This window comes from Xiphophorus maculatus, chromosome 5 (genome assembly GCF_002775205.1).
Source record: "Xiphophorus maculatus strain JP 163 A chromosome 5, X_maculatus-5.0-male, whole genome shotgun sequence".
Taxonomy (NCBI): domain Eukaryota; kingdom Metazoa; phylum Chordata; class Actinopteri; order Cyprinodontiformes; family Poeciliidae; genus Xiphophorus; species Xiphophorus maculatus.
In genome coordinates this window covers 32,716,986-32,738,269 of record NC_036447.1, presented here as the reverse complement: position 1 = coordinate 32,738,269, position 21,284 = coordinate 32,716,986, and the positions used below count along the sequence as shown (strand labels likewise).

The 21,284-nt window shown below is 41.9% G+C and overlaps 2 protein-coding genes across 3 annotated transcripts in view; both read left to right on the top strand.

The window, feature by feature from the left end:
• Positions 1–21,284, top strand: part of LOC102224032 (voltage-dependent T-type calcium channel subunit alpha-1H-like) — a 187,920-nt gene that overhangs the window by 108,314 nt on the left and 58,322 nt on the right. For both annotated transcript variants that reach the window (XM_023333476.1, XM_023333475.1), the window contains exons 13-15: positions 13,746–13,863; positions 14,453–14,608; positions 16,513–16,600. In XM_023333476.1, the coding sequence (XP_023189244.1) occupies positions 13,746–13,863; positions 14,453–14,608; positions 16,513–16,600 (362 nt within the window). The remainder of the gene's footprint in view (positions 1–13,745; positions 13,864–14,452; positions 14,609–16,512; positions 16,601–21,284) is intronic.
• On the top strand, positions 10,553–11,508 carry LOC102234077 (piggyBac transposable element-derived protein 4-like). Its single transcript, XM_023333478.1, has one exon. It carries the CDS (start codon positions 10,748–10,750, stop codon positions 11,426–11,428), a length of 681 nt encoding a protein of 226 aa, XP_023189246.1. The 5' UTR covers positions 10,553–10,747; the 3' UTR covers positions 11,429–11,508.

Sequence of the window (21,284 nt, the reverse complement as noted above, 5' to 3'; positions counted from 1 at the left end):
CAGGAACTATGTAATTATTCACCAATATAAAAGAGCAATTTGCTTAGTCCTCTCTTGCATCTTGATAGAAACCAAACTGCTTATAGATTTATATCAAGGGAGAATACTTACAAACATCAGCAATTTCCTCAGTTTTCATTTAAACCATGTTTATAGAAATCAGGTAGTAAATGAAGGCACTACAATCATTTTGTGACAGATTCCTGCTCATCCCACATTGGAACACCCTGGTTTAGTGGACAGACTCACCATGTAGTAATGGCGCCTGCAGGAGCGTCGCTAGCGTTAGCGGCTAACAGGCGATGTCCAAACCAGTAATGTATATCAATGAAGAAATCCTACAACAGCTAAATTCTGACACTGCTCTGTTTTCGTTTACTTTTTGTGAAGAAGGAAATTGCTCTGGTCTTTTTCAGAGATTTCGTGTTGATTTCTTCAGTAGTTCTTGGTGCAGCGCCCCCCACAGACGGGGGAAACAGGTTTTTCAGTTAGTTTTAGTCTTTTGACACAGTGCAGTGTGAATGCAAACTACAGTTCTAAAAATGTAACAAATGTTGCAATTTTAGTCCCCAATCGAACCGAGTCTACCGGTCTATCCGGTCTGAATGCACCCTAAGTTTATTTTGTTCTTCATTCATTTCCATTTAGTTTTCTTTTATTAGTATTGTTATTTTTTGGTTTATTGTTATCTCCCCGTTAGTTTCTTGTTACTAGTTTTATTTTATTGTTTATTGATTCTCACCACCAGTAATCTTCACTCATCATGCCATTCACTTGCTGCACCATTTAATCATGTGATTTACCAGATTTTCCACTCATAAGGTTTTGATTTTTCACTGTTCAGCACGGCATTGTTTGTGTTAACCTGTGTTAAACTCTATAAATGAACGCTCTCTATCATGGTATCATCCATGGAAGGATTTCTTTATTTAAATGGGTTCATTTTTCTGATGGACACACAGTGAGGGTATCATGATTTTAGTACACTTTTTAATATAAATAGCTACTTTGACATGATCACAGTACTACCAAAACATATGTACAAAATCCTCAATAAAACATAAAATATTTGAAAATCAGACACCAGACAAGTGAATCACAGCACCGTCATCAGCCGGTGTAACGCTGAACTGACGTGGTGAAGCTACCAGTAGCAGGAGAGGCTAACAAACACTGAAGAGAAGAAGAGCTGCCATCGATACAGTTGCAGCCAAGCATGTTTTATTGTTACACAATACCGTTTTAGTAAGTTGCTCAAAGTCTAAACTGGTATTGTTGTGCATTTAAGGGGTAAATTTGACCTTCGAGCAAACGCCCCCCAAAGGAATAGCAGCGCCCGCTTTTGTAAATGTGTCTGCCACGTTACCTTACGTAGTCATTTCCTTAATCATTCGTGTATATATGTGCCTACGTGTGCATGTATGTATGCGTGTGTGTATGCGATTATGCAAGCAGGTAAAAAAGATAGAATTATTTATTCCCAACATCTGAAAATACAAAAAAACATAAAACTGTAACGGACTGATTGTTCTGTTTTGGTGTACTTGCGTACTTTATTGTATGAGAAATGTGTTTGAGGTTTTTTATGTTAATTCCTGATACACTTGAATGTAATCTGTGCTCTATGGGGTCATGGAACTGTTGCTTGTTAGTTGCCATGGCAATGGGTCAGCGTGTGACGGTAAACTGACACAGACTGAGAAAAATAGAATATAACTGGTTTTAAGTTGTTCTCCACCTGTTTTTCTACATCCCTGGACTAAATGCCTCTTATCTTCATAGTACGTAGCAATACTCAAAGCAGTCATCAAACAGGATGAAATATTTTAATATAGCTTAGGAGCCAAAGTTTGTTCATGTTAAACCATGGCTCCTACAGCGGCAATGGCCTATATGCAGGGCCGGCCCAATGCATAAGCAAACTAAGCAGCCATTTAGGGCCCCAAGGCCACTAAGGGGCCCCCTCAGTGGAGCTGATTTTTTAAAAATAATTTCTATGTCATTATAATATCAAAAACACACAATTTCATTATGAAGTGATTTGTTTTAACAATAATATATATTTGATAATGTATGTAGAAATCATTATTTTATGGATAAAAAGAAAAAAAGTGCTCTTGGGGACCCCTGGTGGCCGCGGTAGATACCGCACGCTTAGCTGGTAAAATGAGCTGCTGTGCAGAGCATCCAAACGTCCAAAGCTGCGGTCAGAAGTTAAGAAAGCAAAACTATGTCTCAAAAAAGGACTTATCCTTCAGAGAGGGAGAAAAGAAAGAGGACAAATAGAAAAAAAGCCAAGATAAAGGTTTGTTTTAATGTGCCTTGGTAATGTAATGTGAAAGATAAGCTAAAGATGGCAGCGCCCAAAAAGGACTGCGGCTGCATGGGCTCTCAACAACTTGAGAGTATTTGAGCAAAATACGCCGCCTAAAACGCTACAAACTTTGCATCCACTCAGTAAGTTAGCATATGATCGCCAGCGTCTGCTGGAATTACGATCATCAAGTGATTTCAGACTCATAAATACGACCACTCTGGAGTGTTTACGTGACCTCGGAGTGCTACGGAAGCAAGATCCAGCGGCCCGCAGCGCAGCGGACTTGCCTAGCAGCACTAGCCGGAGGAGGAGAAAGCAAAGGCGGTGCGACCGGCAGCGGAAGCGCAGCTGTCGAAGTGGACTAACAGCTAAGCTAAACGCTAACCCCCACAGATCGCCGCTTCCGTCCATCTTCCTCTCCAACGTCCGCTCTCTGGACAACAAAATAGACCATCTGCAACTGGAACTGTCTTCAAAGAGAGAGTTGAGGAACTGCTGCGCTCTCATTCTGACGGAGACATGGCTCAACTCGACCATACTGGACAACATTGTTAGCCTGGAGGGGCTCGCTACATTCCGCGCAGACAGGAGCAGCGCTCTCAGCGGTAAAACCCGAGGAGGGGGGCTGTGTATTTACATCAACAACAACTGGTGTAAAAATGCCATGAATGTCGCCAGTTACTGCTCCCCGGACATTGAGCTTCTGACTGTTAACTGCAGACCATTCTACCTGCCCAGGGAGTTTACTGTTGTTAGCATCACTGCTGTGTATGTGCCCCCCAGTGCTAACACTAAAGAGGCTATGAGTGTTCTCTACCGGACCATCAGTGAGTTGCAATCCTCACACACAGAAGGCGTTTTCATCATTACTGGGGATTTTAACCAGGCCAACATGAAGACTGTTCTCCCTCACTTCAACCAGTATGTGGATTTTCCAACCAGGGGAGGAAATACTCTAGACTTGGCCTACACCAACATCAAAGAAGCATTCAGAGCAGCCCCCCGCCCCCACCTTGGCTCTTCAGATCACCTATCTGTTATGCTTGAAAAAATTCTGGATAATTGCAACAATGTAATGTTTTTAAAATGTTTACAGTAACAATAAAATTTTTCGAAAGAAAAAAAATCTGTTATGCTAATTCCTGCATACAAGCCCTTGCTGATCAGAACAAACCCTACAGTGAGGCAGGTGAGAGTGTGGACTGAGGGGGCCATGGAGGCACTTCAGGACTGTTTTGAGTGCTCTGACTGGGAGATGTTCAAGGCAGCAGCCACTTACAACGACCAGATCAACATCGATGAGTACGCCATGACTTTGTCAGCCTACATCAACAAGTGCACAGGGGACGTCAGCATCACTAAGAACATTATCACCCGGGCCAACCAAAAACCCTGGATGACTAAGGAGGTACGGGAAATGCTAAAAGCATGGAACTCAGCCTTCAAGTCTGAGGACAGCGAGAGCCAACTTGAACCGTGCTATCAGGTTAGCAAAGCGAACCCACAGTCGAAAAATACAGGAGTTCTTCCACGACACCAGCAACACCAGAAGTATGTGGCAAGGCATAAAGGCGATCACAGATTACAATCCATCCTCCCCCCCCAGTGGGCGAAGTTGATGCTGACTTTCTCAATGGACTCAATAACTTCTTTGGGAGGTTCGAGGCACTGAACAGTACTCCGGCAAAGAAACTGTTCCCCACCAGGAAGAGGAGGCACTCTGCCTGGACACAGCCGATGTGTTGAAGACTCTGAAAAGAGTCAACCCACGGAAGGCCCCAGGCCCTGACAACATACCTGGGCGGGTGTTCAGGGAATGCACAGGTCAGCTGGCTGGTGTCCTAACAGACATTTTTAACACCTTACTGGACAAAGCCACAGTGCCAGCCTGTCTCAAAACTGCCTCCATCATTCTGGTGCCGAAGAAACCTCAAGCCACCTCTTTCAACGATTACCGGCCTGTGGCACTGACTCCCATCATGATGAAGTGCTTTGAAAGGCTGGTAAAAGAACACATCGTCTCCAGACTCCCCCCCACATTCGACCCGTTCCAGTTTGCCTACCGCCGAAACCGCTCTACTGAGGACGCCATCTCCTCCGCCCTACACCTGAGCCTGGCTCACCTAGAGGAGAAGAACTCTCATGTTCGGATGTTGTTCCTGGACTTCAGCTCAGCGTTCAACACAATCATCCCACAGCATCTGGCAGGAAAACTGGGACACCTGGGCTTCAGCACCCCCCTGCGCAACTGGCTGCTAGACTTCCTCACCGACAGACCTCAGTCAGTCCGGATCGGACAACACACCTCCGATGTCGTCACCCTCAGCACAGGCTCCCCTCAGGGCTGCGTCCTGAGCCCTCTGCTGTTCACTCTGATGACACACGACTGCGCCCCCAGGTTCGCCACCAACCACATCGTGAAGTTCGCGGACGACACAACGGTGGTGGGCCTCATCAGAGACGACAACGACCTGGACTACAGAGAGGAGGTGGAGCAGCTGGTGGACTGGTGCAGAGACAACAGCCTGATCCTGAACGTTGACAAGACGAAGGAGATGATCGTCGACTTCAGGAAGAACCGGCCCAGCCACGCTCCACTGCTCATCAACAGCTCGGCTGTGGAGGTGGTCAGCAGCACCAAATTCCTGGGGGTGCACATCACAAACGACCTCACCTGGACTGTGAACACCACGTCTCTGGTCAAGAGGGCACAGAAACGTTTGTATTTCCTGTGGAGGATGAGCAGAGCATTCCTGCCCCCGCCCATCCTCAAGACGTTCTACAGAAGCACCATAGAGAGCATTCTAACCAGCTGCCTCTCTGTGTGGTGTGGAGGCTGCAGCGCCTCCGACTGGAAGAACGTGAGGAGAGTGGTGCGGACAACAGAAAGGATCATCGGGGCCCCCCTTCCCTCCATTCAGGACATTTCATCCCAGCGCTGCGTGTCCCGAGGCCGAAACATCATCAGTGACCCCTCACACCCCCACCATGGACTGTTCTCCCTGCTGCCCTCTGGAAAGAGGTTCCGCAGCATCCGGTGCAGGTCCACCAGGTTCCGAAACAGCTTTTTCCCACTTGCCATCAGACTGCTGAACTCTTAACTGGACTGCACTCAAAAACTGGTCTCCACTTTATACCTTGCACATGTACAGAGCTAAATAACTTATATTTTACTGTCAGTCCTGCACTTTATATTTTATATTTAGATTTATATTCATATTTTATACTGTATTTTATTTTATTCTGGAGTAACCTCACAACATTGGAAGCTCAAAACACTGTCCTGAGCCGTATGCAACGAAATTTCGTCCTGTATACAACCTGTGCATGCAAAATGACAATAAAGTCAGTTTAAGTCTAAGTCTAAGATTTGTAAAGCTGCTAATAGAAAATTAGCTTGAACGGTCCAGTTCAACAGCCAAGCATTTATGCTAGCATCTTTGTGTTTGTGTGAAACTGAATTTAAACTTTAAATGATTCTCCTGCTTGGCTCTGTATATTTCTGAGGTATTTTTGGCTTCAAAACATCGTGTTTAGACTTAGACTTAGACTGACTTTATTGTCATTTTTTATTGTTCTTCCTGAAGTCGACGATCATCTCCTTCATCTTGTTAACGTTCAGGATCAGGCTGTTGTCTCTGCACCAGTCCACCAGCTGCTCCACCTCCTCTCTGTAGTCCAGGTCGTTGTTGTCTCTGATGAGGCCCACCACCGTTGTGTTGTCCGCGAACTTTGATAACATTTGATAAGAATAATTAAAACTTGTCAATGTTTGACATTGTCTAGCAAAATGTTTTTATGTCAGGCTACATAGCTGCTACATCGATGAGCTGCTCTATGCTGTAATTTTCGGATATGTTGTTTGCTGCTGAGCCTAATCATTTGTGGCTAAAACAAACAATATTTTTACATTAACTAAGTTATGTGAAACTCCTGTTAAAGTCATTTGAAGGCTCAGAATCAGTCTGGTAGCAATCCACATTCTCAGGGGAGAAAGGCTCACCGGGTATAAATTAAATATTTAGCTATTGGAGTTATACTTAAGAGAAATTTATTTAACCAGAGAATGTCATAAATATGTGTGTAGAGCTGCACCGATTGCAGTTTTCTGGCCGATCCCTGGTTACCGATCTTTAAAAAGCCTGACCTGCTGATTTTCGCCGATAACGTTTTGTTTTTTTTTCTGAAATGTTGCAAAATATAGCAAGAAAATCACTGAGTTGGCAACAGTGAATATTGTTAACTGTAAACGTGCAGACCTGACCTGGTGGGCCGGTCTGTCAGTCAAACCTCTCACTGCAGAACAGAAGAGGACAGAGACTGATTTTTATACCTTTGCTGACGAAGATTAGGAGATAAGATGGGCTTCACTTGTAAGTTTTGACCGATCACGATCCCCCAAAATTAAGGAAATCGCTGCAGAGAAATCAACTGGTCGATAAATGTATCCTACATTATACATGCATAGAATATAATGTAAAACAGCACTGCCAGAGATGCAATAAGCTTATAGCAGGTGTGTGAATGATCTAATGATCGGACTACTGATTGCAGCCAGTCCACAATGTTAGCAGAACTAGAGGGCCCCATGCCACAGACTTCCTTTTTAGCACTTCCACATTTTCTCGCCACATACAACACTTCCGGTGCGCAGGCAATAGCATGTTAGTAATGGCTCCTCCGTTGCTGCAGGACTGTTAATGATGCTTATAGAATTATTCAGATGTCCTTAAACGCTCCAACAACAACAAAGGATTTAAACTGGATCTGTCAAAACTTCAAAGGTAAGTTAATTAATGATACTTTTACGGCTGGAAAGTGAAGGTTTTGGACTTTAATTTGACAGGCCAGTGAGGTTTGGATCGTGTTGCTCAGTGTTGGTAGAATAGAAAGATGGATTAATTTTCATAAATAGCTGTTATTAAACTACCGTGCTTGGTAACGAAGGGGCGCTCCAACTGCATGTTAAGTGTATTTTATATAGTTGCAATATAAACAAAAACTAAAGAGTTGCCACCGAGAATTTCATACTCGGTGTAACACAAACACATTCCTGACCACACATTGACTTACCTTGTGCCAAATCGCTGCCTCTGTTCTCAGCCTCTTCCCATAGCAGTGAATTTCCTAGCACATTATTTTCCTCCCACAAATTATTCCAGTGAACGAAGCACGAACAGCTCCCTTTTAACCACCGTCTTCCCATTTCTGACGATGGATCTTAAATATCCTCAAGTTTGAAATACCCGGCAGCTACAAACCGTGTGTTCACTTTAGTGGCTAAGTTTTGGATATGATCTGTTGTCACCTTGATATCAGCAGGAAAATGAAAAAACTAAGCACTGGATGGTACCGGCTAATTGCTGAACACAACGGCACACAACAAAACTCAGTTGTTATACCAGTAGCTCGCATGTACACTCAACAAAAATATAAATGCAACACTTTTGTTTTTGCTCCCATTTTTCATGAGATGGACTCAAAGATCTAAAATTCATTCCAGATAAACAATATTACCATTTCTTTCAAATGTTGTCCACAAATCTGTCTAAATGTTTGATAGTGAGCACTTCTGCTTTGCTGAGATAATCCATCCCACCTCACAGGTGTGCCACATCAAGATGCTGATCTGACATCATGATTAGTGCACAGGTGTACTTTATACTGCCCACAATAAAAGGCCACTCTGAAATGCGCAGTTTTGTCTCACAGCAAAATGCCACAGATGTCACAAGCATTAAGGGAGCGTGCAATTGGCATGCTGACAGCAGGAATGTCAACCAGATCTGTTGCTCGTGCATTGAATGTTCATTTCTCCACCTTAAGCCGTCTCCAAAGGTGTTTCAGAGAATATGGCAGTACATCCAACCGGTCTCACAACCGCAGACCACGTGTAACCACACCAGCCCAGGACCTCCACATCCAGCAGGTTCACCTCCAAGATCGTCTGAGACCAGCCACTCAGACAGCTGCTGAAACAATTGGTTTGCATAACCAAAGAATTTCTGCACAAACTGTCAGAAACCGTCTCAGGGAAGCTCAACTGAATGCTCGTCGTCCTCATCGGGGTCTTAACCTGACTCCAGATCGTCACCGTAACAGACTTGAGTGGGCAAATGCTCACATTCGATGGCGTCTAGCACGGTGGAGAGGTGTTCTCTTCACGGATGAATCTCTGTTTACATTGTTCAGGGCAGATGGCAGACGGCGTGTGTGGCATCGTGTGGGTGAGCGCTTTGCTGATGCCAGTGTTGTGGATCGAGTGGCCCATGGTGGGGTTATGGTATGGGCAGGCATCTGTTATGGATGAAGAACACAGGTGCATTTTATTGATGGCATTTTGAATGCACAGAGATACCGTGATGAGATCCTGAGGCCCATTGTTGTGCCATACATCCATGAACATCACCTCATGTTTCAGCAAGATAATGCACGGCCCCATGTTGCAAGGATCTGTACACAATTCTTGGAAGCTGAAAATGTCCCAGTTCTTGCATGGCCAGCATACTTCACCGGACATGTCACCCATTGAGCATGTTTGGGATGTGCTTGACCGGCGTATACGAAAGCGTATACCAGTTCCCACTAATATCCAGCAATGTTGCACAGCCATTGAAGAGGAGTGGACCAACATTCCACAGGCCACAATTGACAATCTGATAAACTCTATGCGAAGATGATGTGTTGCACTGCATGAGGCAAATGGTGGTCACCCCAGCTACTGACTGGTTCTGAGTCCCCAGACCCCCAATAAAGAGACCCGTGAAGAGAACACCTCTCCACCGTGCTAGACGCCATCGAATGTGAGCATTTGCCCACTCAAGTCTGTTACGGTGACGATCTGGAGTCAGGTTAAGACCCCGATGAGGACGACGAGCATTCAGTTGAGCTTCCCTGAGACGGTTTCTGACAGTTTGTGCAGAAATTCTTTGGTTATGCAAACCAATTGTTTCAGCAGCTGTCTGAGTGGCTGGTCTCAGACGATCTTGGAGGTGAACCTGCTGGATGTGGAGGTCCTGGGCTGGTGTGGTTACACGTGGTCTGCGGTTGTGAGACCGGTTGGATGTACTGCCATATTCTCTGAAACACCTTTGGAGACGGCTTAAGGTGGAGAAATGAACATTCAATGCACGAGCAACAGATCTGGTTGACATTCCTGCTGTCAGCATGCCAATTGCACGCTCCCTTAATGCTTGTGACATCTGTGGCATTTTGCTGTGAGACAAAACTGCGCATTTCAGAGTGGCCTTTTATTGTGGGCAGTATAAAGTACACCTGTGCACTAATCATGATGTCAGATCAGCATCTTGATGTGGCACACCTGTGAGGTGGGATGGATTATCTCAGCAAAGCAGAAGTGCTCACTATCAAACATTTAGACAGATTTGTGGACAACATTTGAAAGAAATGGTAATATTGTTTATCTGGAATGAATTTTAGATCTTTGAGTCCATCTCATGAAAAATGGGAGCAAAAACAAAAGTGTTGCGTTTATATTTTTGTTGAGTGTATAAAGCTACCCTGGATCAAAGTACCACTAGTTGGTTCCTAGCTGAAGCCATGAGTGGATGTTTCACTGCCCAACAGGTCATGGATGAGATTTTTTCAGGAGCCCAGGAGGAACAAGAAGATGAAGATGGGGAGGAATGCAACCCAGAGGATGATGCATCTTCAGATGAAGAAGAAGAGAAAATCCCTTAGGCTGATGGAGAGACATTTTTGTCAAAGAATGGCAAAATTGCATGGTCATCATCAAATTTAGACAGCAACCAGGGAAGAACAGCAGCATCAAACATCATGAAGATTACTCCAGGGCTAACAAGATATTCAGCTACCCATGCCCGGGACATTTCATCTACCTTTCTCCTGTTGATTACACCAGGTATTGAAAAAATAATCCTGAAGAATACGAATTTGGAAGGTTCCCAGAAATATGAAGAAAACTGGAAAAATATGGATGAGACTGACCTGTGTGGATACATAGGGCTTTTGAGAATAGCAGGTATGTATAGGTCCAGTGGCATTACATATAGTCTCTGGGATGCAGAGAGTGGAAGGGCAATTTTTCATGTCACAATGCCGCTGAAAATCTTTCACACTTGGTCAAGAATTCTGAGATTTGACAACCATGAGTCAAGACCAGCAAGGCGTGTGACGGACAAACTGGCAGCCATCAGAGAGGTCTGGGACAAGTGGGTTGAGCGTCTGCCATACCTCTACAACCCTGGGCCTGAAGTCACAGTAGATGAGCAGTTGGTTCCATTCAAAGGTAATTTTTTATTTTCACATATGCAATGTTACTTACCTGAAATGTTTTTTTTATTTTATTGTGATGTAACATCCTTCATTTATATAGTTTTCTGTGACATTCACACTCAGTGATTGTAATCTTTTTTTTCATCAATAGGTCGCTGTCCTTTCTGGCAGTATATGCCGAACAAGCCCGCAAAATATGGCATCAAAGTATGGGTGGCCTGTGATGCAAAATCCAGCTATGCATGGAATATGCAAGTGTACATGGGGAAGCTGCCGAGAGGAATACCAGAGAAGGACCAGGGGATGCGGGTTGTGCTTGACTTGACAGTTGGACTGAGGGAGCACAATGTCACATGTCACAATTTTTTCACCTTCTATGAACTTGACCATCAGCTCCTGAAAAGGAAGATGACCATGGTTGGCACTGTTCGGAAGAATAAGCCTGAACTCCCCCATGCACTCCTTTCAATAAGAGGCAGAGCTGTCTTCTCATCAAAGTTTGCCTTCACTCCCACCACCACTCTTGTTTCTTATCTTCCAAAAAGGAACAAGAACGTTTCCCTGCTGAGCACACTGCATAAGACAGCTGAAATCAGTGATCGTGAGGACAAGAAGCCAGACATCATCCTTGACTACAACTGCAATAAAGGAGGTGTGGACAACCTCGACAAGGTTATTGGAATGTACAACTGCAGAAGGATGACTGCACTCTGCCCCCTGGTCATCTTCCATAATATCATTGATGTGTCCTCATATAACAACTTTATGATATGGCAGGAGATCAACCCTGGATGTCAGGGAAGAAAAACAAGAGAAGCATGCCCCTTGAGCACTTGGGAAAGGCTCTTGCATTGAGAGAAGGGAGTGTCTGCCCCACACAGAAGCCTCTGCAGCCATTGTGGAAGCTGTTCAGGGAGCTGAATCTTGTCCTGAGCCACCGGAGGCTACAGCTGGGTCAGTCAAAAGAAAAAGGTGCCAGCTCTGCTCCTGAAAGAAGGACTGCAAGACACAAGCTGTGTGCTGCACATGTGGGAAATACATCTGCAAAGTCCATTCTCATGTTCGCAAATACTGTTCTGCATGTGCTAAATAGAGTTGATGTTAAAATGTTTTTGCAACATCAAGCATTTGTTGTTTTGTTATGAGAGAAGTATGTTTGAAATTCACTTCCTAAAAATTTAAAAGAATAAACTGTTGACAAAAAAGTCCCAGATTGTTGAATTTTTCCCCTTCCAATATATTTAATTCAAAAGTAACTCCTTCACATTTATATAATAGCACTAATAAACCTTTACTGTGTAAAAGAAAATTATGACGGTTTGTGTTAAAAAAAAAAAGTATAATACAGGTCACTGTTGGCCATGTTTTTGTATTGTGTAACAAAAAATATACAATGAAAAATTTATTAAATTGAGTTGAATTGATAAATAAGTTGTTTCATCATTCAAAATAGATATTGGTTTTAAAATTCAATTAAGCTGGTTTATTTTGGGGCTTTGGTAGGGCGGGTCATTTTTGACCCAGAGGACAAGGAAAGTTAACAGAATGTTAGGACCGCACGAGGGTTAACAGCCATTCCAGGCGATTGACAAAGACCGGTAATCAGCAGAGATTGGCCTCATGGATTATCGGTATCGGAATCGGCAGCAAAAAACCTGATCGGAGCATCCCTAGTTGGTACACACTGTAACTGGTATTTTAGCACATTTGTCCATGCAGATCTCCTCTAGAGCAGTGATGTTTTTGGGGCTGTCGCTGGGCAACGCAGACTTTCAGCTCCCTCCAAAGGGCTCTATGGGGTTGAGATCTAGAGACTGGCTAGGCCACTTCAGGACCTCGAAATACTTCTTATGAAGCCACTCCTTCATGGTGGTGTGTTTGGGATCATTATCATGCTGAGGTATGGTGTTCTTTGGATGCAACTCAGCATTCACTCTCTTCCAAACACTACGAGTTGTGGTTCTACCAAACAGTTCTGTATTGGTTTCATCTGACCATATGACAATTCTCCCAATACTCTGCTGGAACATCCAAATGTTCTCTAGCAAACTTAAGACGGCCTGGATATGTACTGGCTTAAGCAGGGGAACGTCTGGCACTGCAGCATCTGAGTCCCTGCTGGCATAGTGTGTTACTGACAGTCGCCTTTGTTACATTAATCCCAGCCTTCAACAGGTCATTCACTAGATTCCCCCGTGTGGTTCTGGGATTTTTGCTCACCGTTCTTGAGATCATTTTGACCCAATTTGAGATCTTGTGTGGAGCCCATGATTGAAGGAGATTATCAGCGGCCTTGTATGTCTTCTGCTTTCTAATTATTGCTCCCACAGTTGACTTCTTCACACCAAGCTGCTTGCCTATTGTAGATTAAGTTTTCCCAGCCTGGTGCAGGTCTACAATTTCGTTTCTGGTGTTCTTGCACAGCTCTTTGGTATTCACCATAGTGGAGTTTGGAGTGTGACTGAGGGTTGTGGACAGGTGTCTTTTATACTAATAAGTTCAAACAGGTGCCATTACCACAGTAATGAGTGGAGGACAGAGGAGCCTCTTAAGAAAGTTACAGGTCTGTGAGAGCCAGACCTGCTGGTCTGCTTGTTTGTTATCGATCAAATACTTATATACCAGTATAATTTGCAAATACATTCTTAAAAAACTCAGAAAATGTGATTTTCTGCATATGCTTTCTCATTTTGTCTCATAGTTGAGGTCTACCTATGATGTCAATTAAAGGCCTCTCTCAGCTTCACTGGGAGAACTTGGACAGCTGGTGGTTGACTACATACTTTTTACCTCCACTGTTTTTAGTTTTGGCTGTATTTTTTGCACAAAAAAGGCATTCCAGTCACATAACTGTGGGTGCATCAGCACTCTCCTCTTCCCCCCACCAACTTGTAACAAAGTTACATCCTTGAGTAAAATACTACAGTCCACAGTTTCATAGGCAGCTGAAAGTTCTAAAAGCACTAAAACAGCAGAGCTTCCTGAACCAGCAGTTAAAAGAAGATCATTACAAACTCTTATAAGGGGCTGTCTTTGTTCTATGGTGGGATTTAAAACCTGAGTGAAATTCATCAATCTTATAGGCTGCTAGAAATCTCCAAAGTTTGTGTGTATTTAACTCATGATATAACTGTGTGATGCAGGTGCTTTCTTGTCTGATTGTGGTTTGCAGCATTTTAGGAATGCATCTGTTTGGCTGTAAGTTTGGTTTGCGTCAAGAAAGCGGAGAAACTTTGGCAGACAGGAAAAACTTTGATTCTCTGCTTTGGGCAACTGTTACCGTGTTTCAGGTAAGACAAACTTTAATGTCTCACATGCAGACAGAGAGAACAAACACATCAAGTGCTTGTACATCTTTTTTCTCTTAATACATGAAGTCATCAGTTGAAAACTGAATGTTATATTTACTCAGGTTATATTTTTCTGATTCTAAAATTTGTGTGATATGTGAAACATGTGACAAAAAACAAAAATAGAAAAGATCTGTTAGGGAGCAAATACTTTGTCACAGCAGTGTATATTGTAGATATAATTTTGCAGTGGACATGAATAACATTCAAACTGTATCTGCTAATTACCTTCTCTGTTATTTCATTTGCTCTAGTGAGGGAGCAGTCATGCTCTTTTTTTCCTTGCAAAATATTAAAAAAACCTCCCGGTGGGCAGGTAAAAATTCCTTCACAGAGGCAGCAGTAAAACACACACTCCATAGGAGATTATTCTAACACTTTCAAAAACTCGTTACTGTTCAAATGAGAAGAATGCAAATATTTTCATGCTTCAACCCCCCAGATTTCAAATTAGCCTGTGTTTGAAGTAATTTAGCGTGTGCTTTTTTCCTTACCCTATGACTTCTGAAAGCTCTTCTCTAATCTGCAGATCCTCACCCAGGAGGATTGGAACGCTGTGCTGTACAACGGGATGGCCTCCACCTCTCCGCTGGCTGCCCTCTACTTCGTGGCCCTCATGACGTTCGGAAACTACGTACTCTTCAACCTGCTTGTTGCCATTTTAGTTGAGGGTTTTCAGGCTGAAGTAAGGGCAAAGATGCCGTTTTTATTAGAGCTACTTAGAGAAAATGAACCTAATTGCGCTCTGTTGTGCTAATGATACCAAAGCTTCCTGAGAGCTGTCTCTTTCATCACTCTACCCTCTCTTATTCTCTCCCTCCTCTCTCTGTGTATCTGTCTTTCTCACCAACATGCACACACGCTGACAATACTCTCCTGGTCAGGGTAGAAGACTGATATCGCTTGCCGTTCACAGCTGGTGTGCTTTTGTTGTTTAGTTTCCATCTTTTATGTCCATCATCCGAGAACACTTGCCCTCCATCATGCAAACACACATGCATAGATACCCTTTGCCAAAGCTGTCTGCCTCAATCTTTGTGGTGTGAATTTTTTTTTTTTTCCAAAATATTTTTATTAGAATTTTCTGCTTTATAAACATACAAGAAAAGAACATGAAAAAAGAGAAGAAAAAAAAAAAAATTAACACAATGCCGTCCCTCCCCCCACCCCAAAAATAATAATAAAGAAAAACACACAAAACCCTAGGGCTCACTCTCTACACAAAAAGAAAGGAAAAGTTGAGTTTACATGTCACATTGTTCGATAAAGTATAGGAAGGGGGACCAAATATCATCGAAGTCTTCAAGTTTTCCTTTTGTTATACAAGTCAGTTTTTCCATTGCCAGGTTGTTGCTCAGTAGTTTGATCCATTCACTTATCTTTGGTCTTTCTGGGTTCCTCCATTTCAGAGCAATCAAATGTTTAGCCTGCAAAAGGCAAAAACTCATAAGCTTCTTTCTCTTTATAGGTACTTTAAATCCATCTGGAAAAATATGCAGTATGCAAAGTTTACTGTCCATTGAAACATCCTGTTCAATCAAACGAGAGGTGAACACAATAACCTCCTTCCAGAAAGCTTGAAGTTCCATACATTGCCACATACAATGAAAAAGAGTACCCTTATCTATATTACATTTAACACACACATCAGGAATATTTGAGTTGAAATGGTGAAGTTTTATAGGAGTGATATATGTCCTAAACAACCACTTGTATTGTAATAGTCTAAACCTTGTGTTAATAATTTGCGTTTGTGCCAGTAGACAAGAGTTGTTCCATTCATCTTCAGAGATTTCAGTTTGCAGATCTCTTTTCCATGCTTGTAAATATGAGAGACTATTTTCTTTTAAGGCTAAAAGCAAGATATTATAAAATTTGGAAAGTAAACCCCTACTCTGATTGTGGTGAGTGGCTAAATATTCTATGGTAGAAAGTGGAGGTTCAGCAGTGGATTTCAGTGACGCAAAAACAAAACTTCTAATCTGTAAATACTTAAAAAAATGTTTTTGAGGCAGACTGTACTTATTTGCCAGCTGTTCAAAAGACATCAAAACTCCTTCACTATAAAGGTCCCCTATTTTATTTACGCCTTTATTCAACCATATTCTAAATCCTCTGTCTGCTCTTCCTGGTTTGAATCTATTATTTCCCCAAATAGGTGATAGACATGAGAGCTCGGACACCTCATCCAAAACTGAATGCGAGTGGTGCCAAACTGATATTGTGTTTTTGAGAAAAGGATTTTTGGTGTTTTTTAATAGATGTTTAAGATCTGCTGAGTAAAGATAGGATGTCAAAGATAATGTTAATAAGTTGTTGTGGTGTGAATTTTAATTAAATTCAGTAAAGCTATATTGGCGTGACTACAGGAGATTGCTGCCAAAGCAATGCACATAACTCAACTAGGGAACACTGGAGATTCCCTCTGTCTCCCTGTCTGTCTCCTGTTCTTTGTCTCTTAATCCCTCCCAAGTTTCTCTGATCTTTAGACAACTCAGAAGTGTGTGCAACAAAGGGTTGATGGTGATGGTGATAAAGATTGTGATGACAGGTGACATCTCGGTGGATGTGTGCCCCTGTGTGTTACAGGGTGATGCCAACAAGTCAGAGTCTGATGATGAGAGGCAGTCGCTGGGCTATCAGGAGGAGGAGAACCTCAGAGAGCTCTATGCTGCAGGTAAAAGATGGTTTTGACAATTTGCTTTTACAAGAAGTTTTGTCTGACCATTGAATTACAAGCACTACATAAGCTGTCCATTATGCAAGTTGGTTTGCAGATCAACTTCCTGGTGATGCAATTACATTACATAGATTATATTACATGATGTTTCATACAACAGGCAATCCTCAGTTAAATTGAAGAAGCATCTCTGGTCAGTTGATGTACTGTATGTGACCATCTAAATCAGCTGCATGTGTCACCTTCTCACAATCTGCAGATAAAAAAAAAGATTATAATGATGTTTTGTTTCTCCTCTGCTAGAGGTGGGTTTTTTTTAAATCCTCTATTATTTAATAGAATTTGTCTGTACACCAGTTTTCAGTGTGAAAACTGCACACTCTTTTATATATGAGGCCTCTGATGTATAAAGCCGTGTGTGCGTATGCACCTTTCCTTTGTACATCCTTATTGCTTACCCCTGCTGTAGGTGAACAAATTGAGTTTGTCAGTAATTATAAATATCTTAGCTTTATTCTAGATAAAGAGCTTTCTTTTAAAAATCACATAGCAAATTTGTTATGAACATTGAAAATGAAGATTGGGTTTTATTACCAAAATGGATCTTGTTTCTCTCTTAAAGCTAGAATAAAATTGGTATCTGCAAAGTTCCTGCCACTCCTGGATTATGGAGATGTTTTATATACATATAATGCCACGAAAAAATGCCTTCAATCATTGAATACTGTGTATCATTGTGCTTTAAGGTTAGTAACCGGTAGCAGGCATCTTTTGCATACAAATCACCTATGTGAGTTGTATGCAAAAGCTGGATGGCCTCCTTTAAGCGTATGGAGAAACCATGGGCGTAGGTTTGGGTATGGACGGTCGTGACATGTCACGACCAATATTCAAGGGATATAAAATAGTCCTGACCAATTTTTGCCATATTAATTAAAAGAACATATGTATTTTTTAACAAAAACAAAATAAATAAATGAAAATCTACATTGATTAGTTAATATTTCAATATACTACGCAGTGGTAGCATTCATTTTAAAATTCGCTGTTATGAACTATGACGACCCATGCCGCTATTGGCTCAAAGAACGTGGATCTACGTTCTTTGATTAGCTGCACCAGGCGGCGGCCAGCTGGCCACACGCGGAACGGAAGCTTGGTCCATGGTGCTGAAAGTGAACGCGTCTCCTTCTGAGTTTGACATTTATTATGAGTCTCCGAGACCATGTCGCCACCAAAAAAGAAAAGGACAACAGACATTAGAAGTTATTTTGCTACCTCGGCTGTAAGTACAGTGAGGGGACCCATAAGTTAGATATCTATCACGCAACGCATTTGTTGTAAGTCCGGTGTTCAGTAAGGTCAGCACTGAATGTGAGGTAGAATAGGTCTGTTAATTATGTAATATTTTTTCACATAGGATGCTCAGACAGCAGAGCAAGGGGCAGAGCAGAACGATGGAGAGGTGGCTGGAGCTTCAGGGGGTTATTAAGCCAATGTGGTGCCCCCCCCACTGGTCAAAAATGGTCGGTGCGGGGGGGCGGGGAGGGGTTGGTTGGTCAGTAAGTTGTAAGGTCCCACCAAAACTTAGACCAAACCTATGCCCTTGGGAGAAACAATCACTTGATGAGCCTGATTTATAAAACTCTACTCGGCATGGCTACAGCATACTTAGCCCTAGTGTGTGAGTCTGAAGCGATACAGTTGATGCTGACTCGGGGTCCGAGCAGACCCCGGCAAGGCAAAAACGAAACAGGAGCTCACACATCGCAAACAACAACAAAAAAAAATGTACTATGTATTTTGAACATTTTTATGGGTTGTTGAAGCATAGAGGGCAGCCAAATGAGCATGTTCCCACTGACCAATGTTAATTTTTCACTGAATATAAAGCAAATAAAAATAGCCAGTACATCAAGTTACTTCTACTAATATAAATATTTTTGTTTATATTATTACAGCTTTTTGTTTAGATATTTTTACCCAAATTAAAGAAATATGAGAAAAATACACAAATTATTTATAAAATAGCACTTTTTAATCCTGTTGCTCCAGTTTTGTTCAACCTGTAACTGAGGATTTGTTTTATTCCTGTGTGTTCAGTTTCTGTGTTCTGTTGAGTTTCTGTGTTGTCCCGTCTACCCTTGATTGATTCCAGCTGTGTCTCATTCCCCTGATTACCTTCTGTGTATTTAAATCCACCTGTGTCTCTTGTTTCCTTATCGGGTCCTTGTCTGTTCTGTCATGTTATTGTCATCAACAGTAGTAACCAGATATTGAGCCCCTAGCCTTTGCTCACCCTTTGCTGCCTGGATTTTGGATTTTCTGTTCTCCCTCGTGTTTATCATTAAAATCATTCTTTCATTCTACAAACCTGGGTCCACTGCATCTTCCTCACCAAGGACCGCAAATCATGACAGTAACAGCCTGTAACACAAAGAAAACACACTAGCTAGCTAGCCAGCTGGTGCAACCTGGCGCTGCTACAGTGATGTAGCTCAACACCAAACACAAACACCCTACCTAGCTAAAGCTAGATTCCGGCATGCAGCCAAGTGAACACAGTTAGCTAGCTCCACTGTCCTGTCCATAACACAGAGGAAGCCAACCAGATCCTTGTTATGAATTAACACCACCGACATAAATCTGTGATATATCTTCATCATTAGGAAGGAATGCCACTCTCAGCATGTATTTGAACTTCTCTCTTTTATTTACTTCAGCGCAGCTCTCTTTTTAACAAATTCTGTAGCTTTCTGTGTACTTCTAAACCTGCTCCTTAGTCGCATCTTTTCGGGCCTGATACTGCCTGTAGTGGCATGGGGGTGGTAAAACAACTAATATAATTACATCACTAAATCAGAATAGAAGAAAGACTTTATTATTTATTATTCATTTTTGGCATTACTGGAACCGTAAAAAATAAATTCTCTACTAAATAAAATTCTTAATTTTCTTCATGATATAGAGCTATTTAAATGACAAACAAGACCTTAATACATTATAAATAATATCTATATATCTTCATCAATTATGGGGGACAAAAGAAATTGTAAAATACCATTTACAATGTATATAAGAAACTTAATTAAGCAAAAGTCAATAACAAACAAATTACACTCAACAAAAATATAAACGCAACACTTTTGTTTTTGCTCCCATTTTTCATGAGATGGACTCAAAGATCTAAAATTCATTCCAGATAAACAATATTACAATTTCTTTCAAATGTTGTCCACAAATCTGTCTAAATGTTTGATAATGAGCACTTCTGCTTTGCTGAGATAATCCATCCCACCTCACAGGTGTGCCACATCAAGATGCTGATCTGACATCATGATTAGTGCACAGGTGTACCTTATACTTGCGGCTGCTGTATTATCAAACATGAAAATGAGCAGAGTCCAAACAACCCGTAACGTTACTACACTCAACAAAAATATAAACGCAACACTTTTGTTTTTGCTCCCATTTTTCATGAGATGGACTCAAAGATCTAAAATTCATTCCAACCTTACAACTGGGCTTTGTAAGGTTGGTGAAGAGAGTGTTTATTAAAGGACAACACTGTGGAATTCCCAGTACCAATGTGGGTGTGAGTTTTTGACCGTCCTGACAAGTCTGCTGCCTCCTCTCCTCCCTTAAACACAGCTGAAGCGTTACACCGTTCAGAGTAAGACATGACACTTCATGTTCTCAGTGGGCGTGGCTTAAGTGATATAATCTTTTGACCATTGCGTATTGTAGGGCACCCGATGATGATCAATCGCTGAAAGTTTGGTGCCTCTGTGAATTTTTGTGTAGGAGATACAATAGTTAATTTTTTGATGCTGAGTAGGCAAACTTTGACCCCAGGCAACCCCCCTTCAGCATGTACAAAAATGCAACACTTTGAAAACTTTTAATCGGCCATGCCTTATGAACAATCTGACCGAGTTTGAAGCCAATCGATTGAAATCCCTAGGAGGAGTTCGATTATATGCGAAGGCTGTAAACGGCCAAAATGGGGTCAAAATCAGAACTGGGCAGATGCAGAAAACTGACCAGTTCCAGAACTTGATCACAGATAAGAGTGGAAAGAACCATAGAATTTTGAAACAGTTTGAACTTGTATGTTTTTTATGGTGTGAAAACTACCAGTTTGCAAAAAACTTCCAAATACTGGCACATCTCCTCTGTAATTGTGTAGTTTACCCTTCTCAAGTTATGGGAACAAGAACAACAACTTAATTGTACTTAAGTTGTGACTTTAACTGGGCCCTTCTGACATGTTTTGATCAATATCATTCCAATGATGCTCTGGTTGGATGTTTGATGTTCATTTACATTTCTCTGCAAATCTCCTTTAGACTCTCCAAAAATAGCCTCCAACTGTGTGTGTACAGTACAGACCAAAAATTTGGACACACCTTCTAATTCAATGGGTTTTCTTTATTTTCATGACTATTTATAAGGCAAGAAATCCCACTTATTAACCTGACAGGGCACACCTATGAAGTGAAAACCATTTCAGGTGACGACTTCTTGAAGCTCATCAAGAAAATGCAGAGTGTGTGCAAAGCAGTAATCACAGCAAAAGGTTGCTACTTTGAAGAAACTAGAATATAAGGGCTATTTTCAGTTGTTTTACACTTTTTTGTTTAGTGCATATTTCCACATGTGTTATTCATAGTTTTGATGC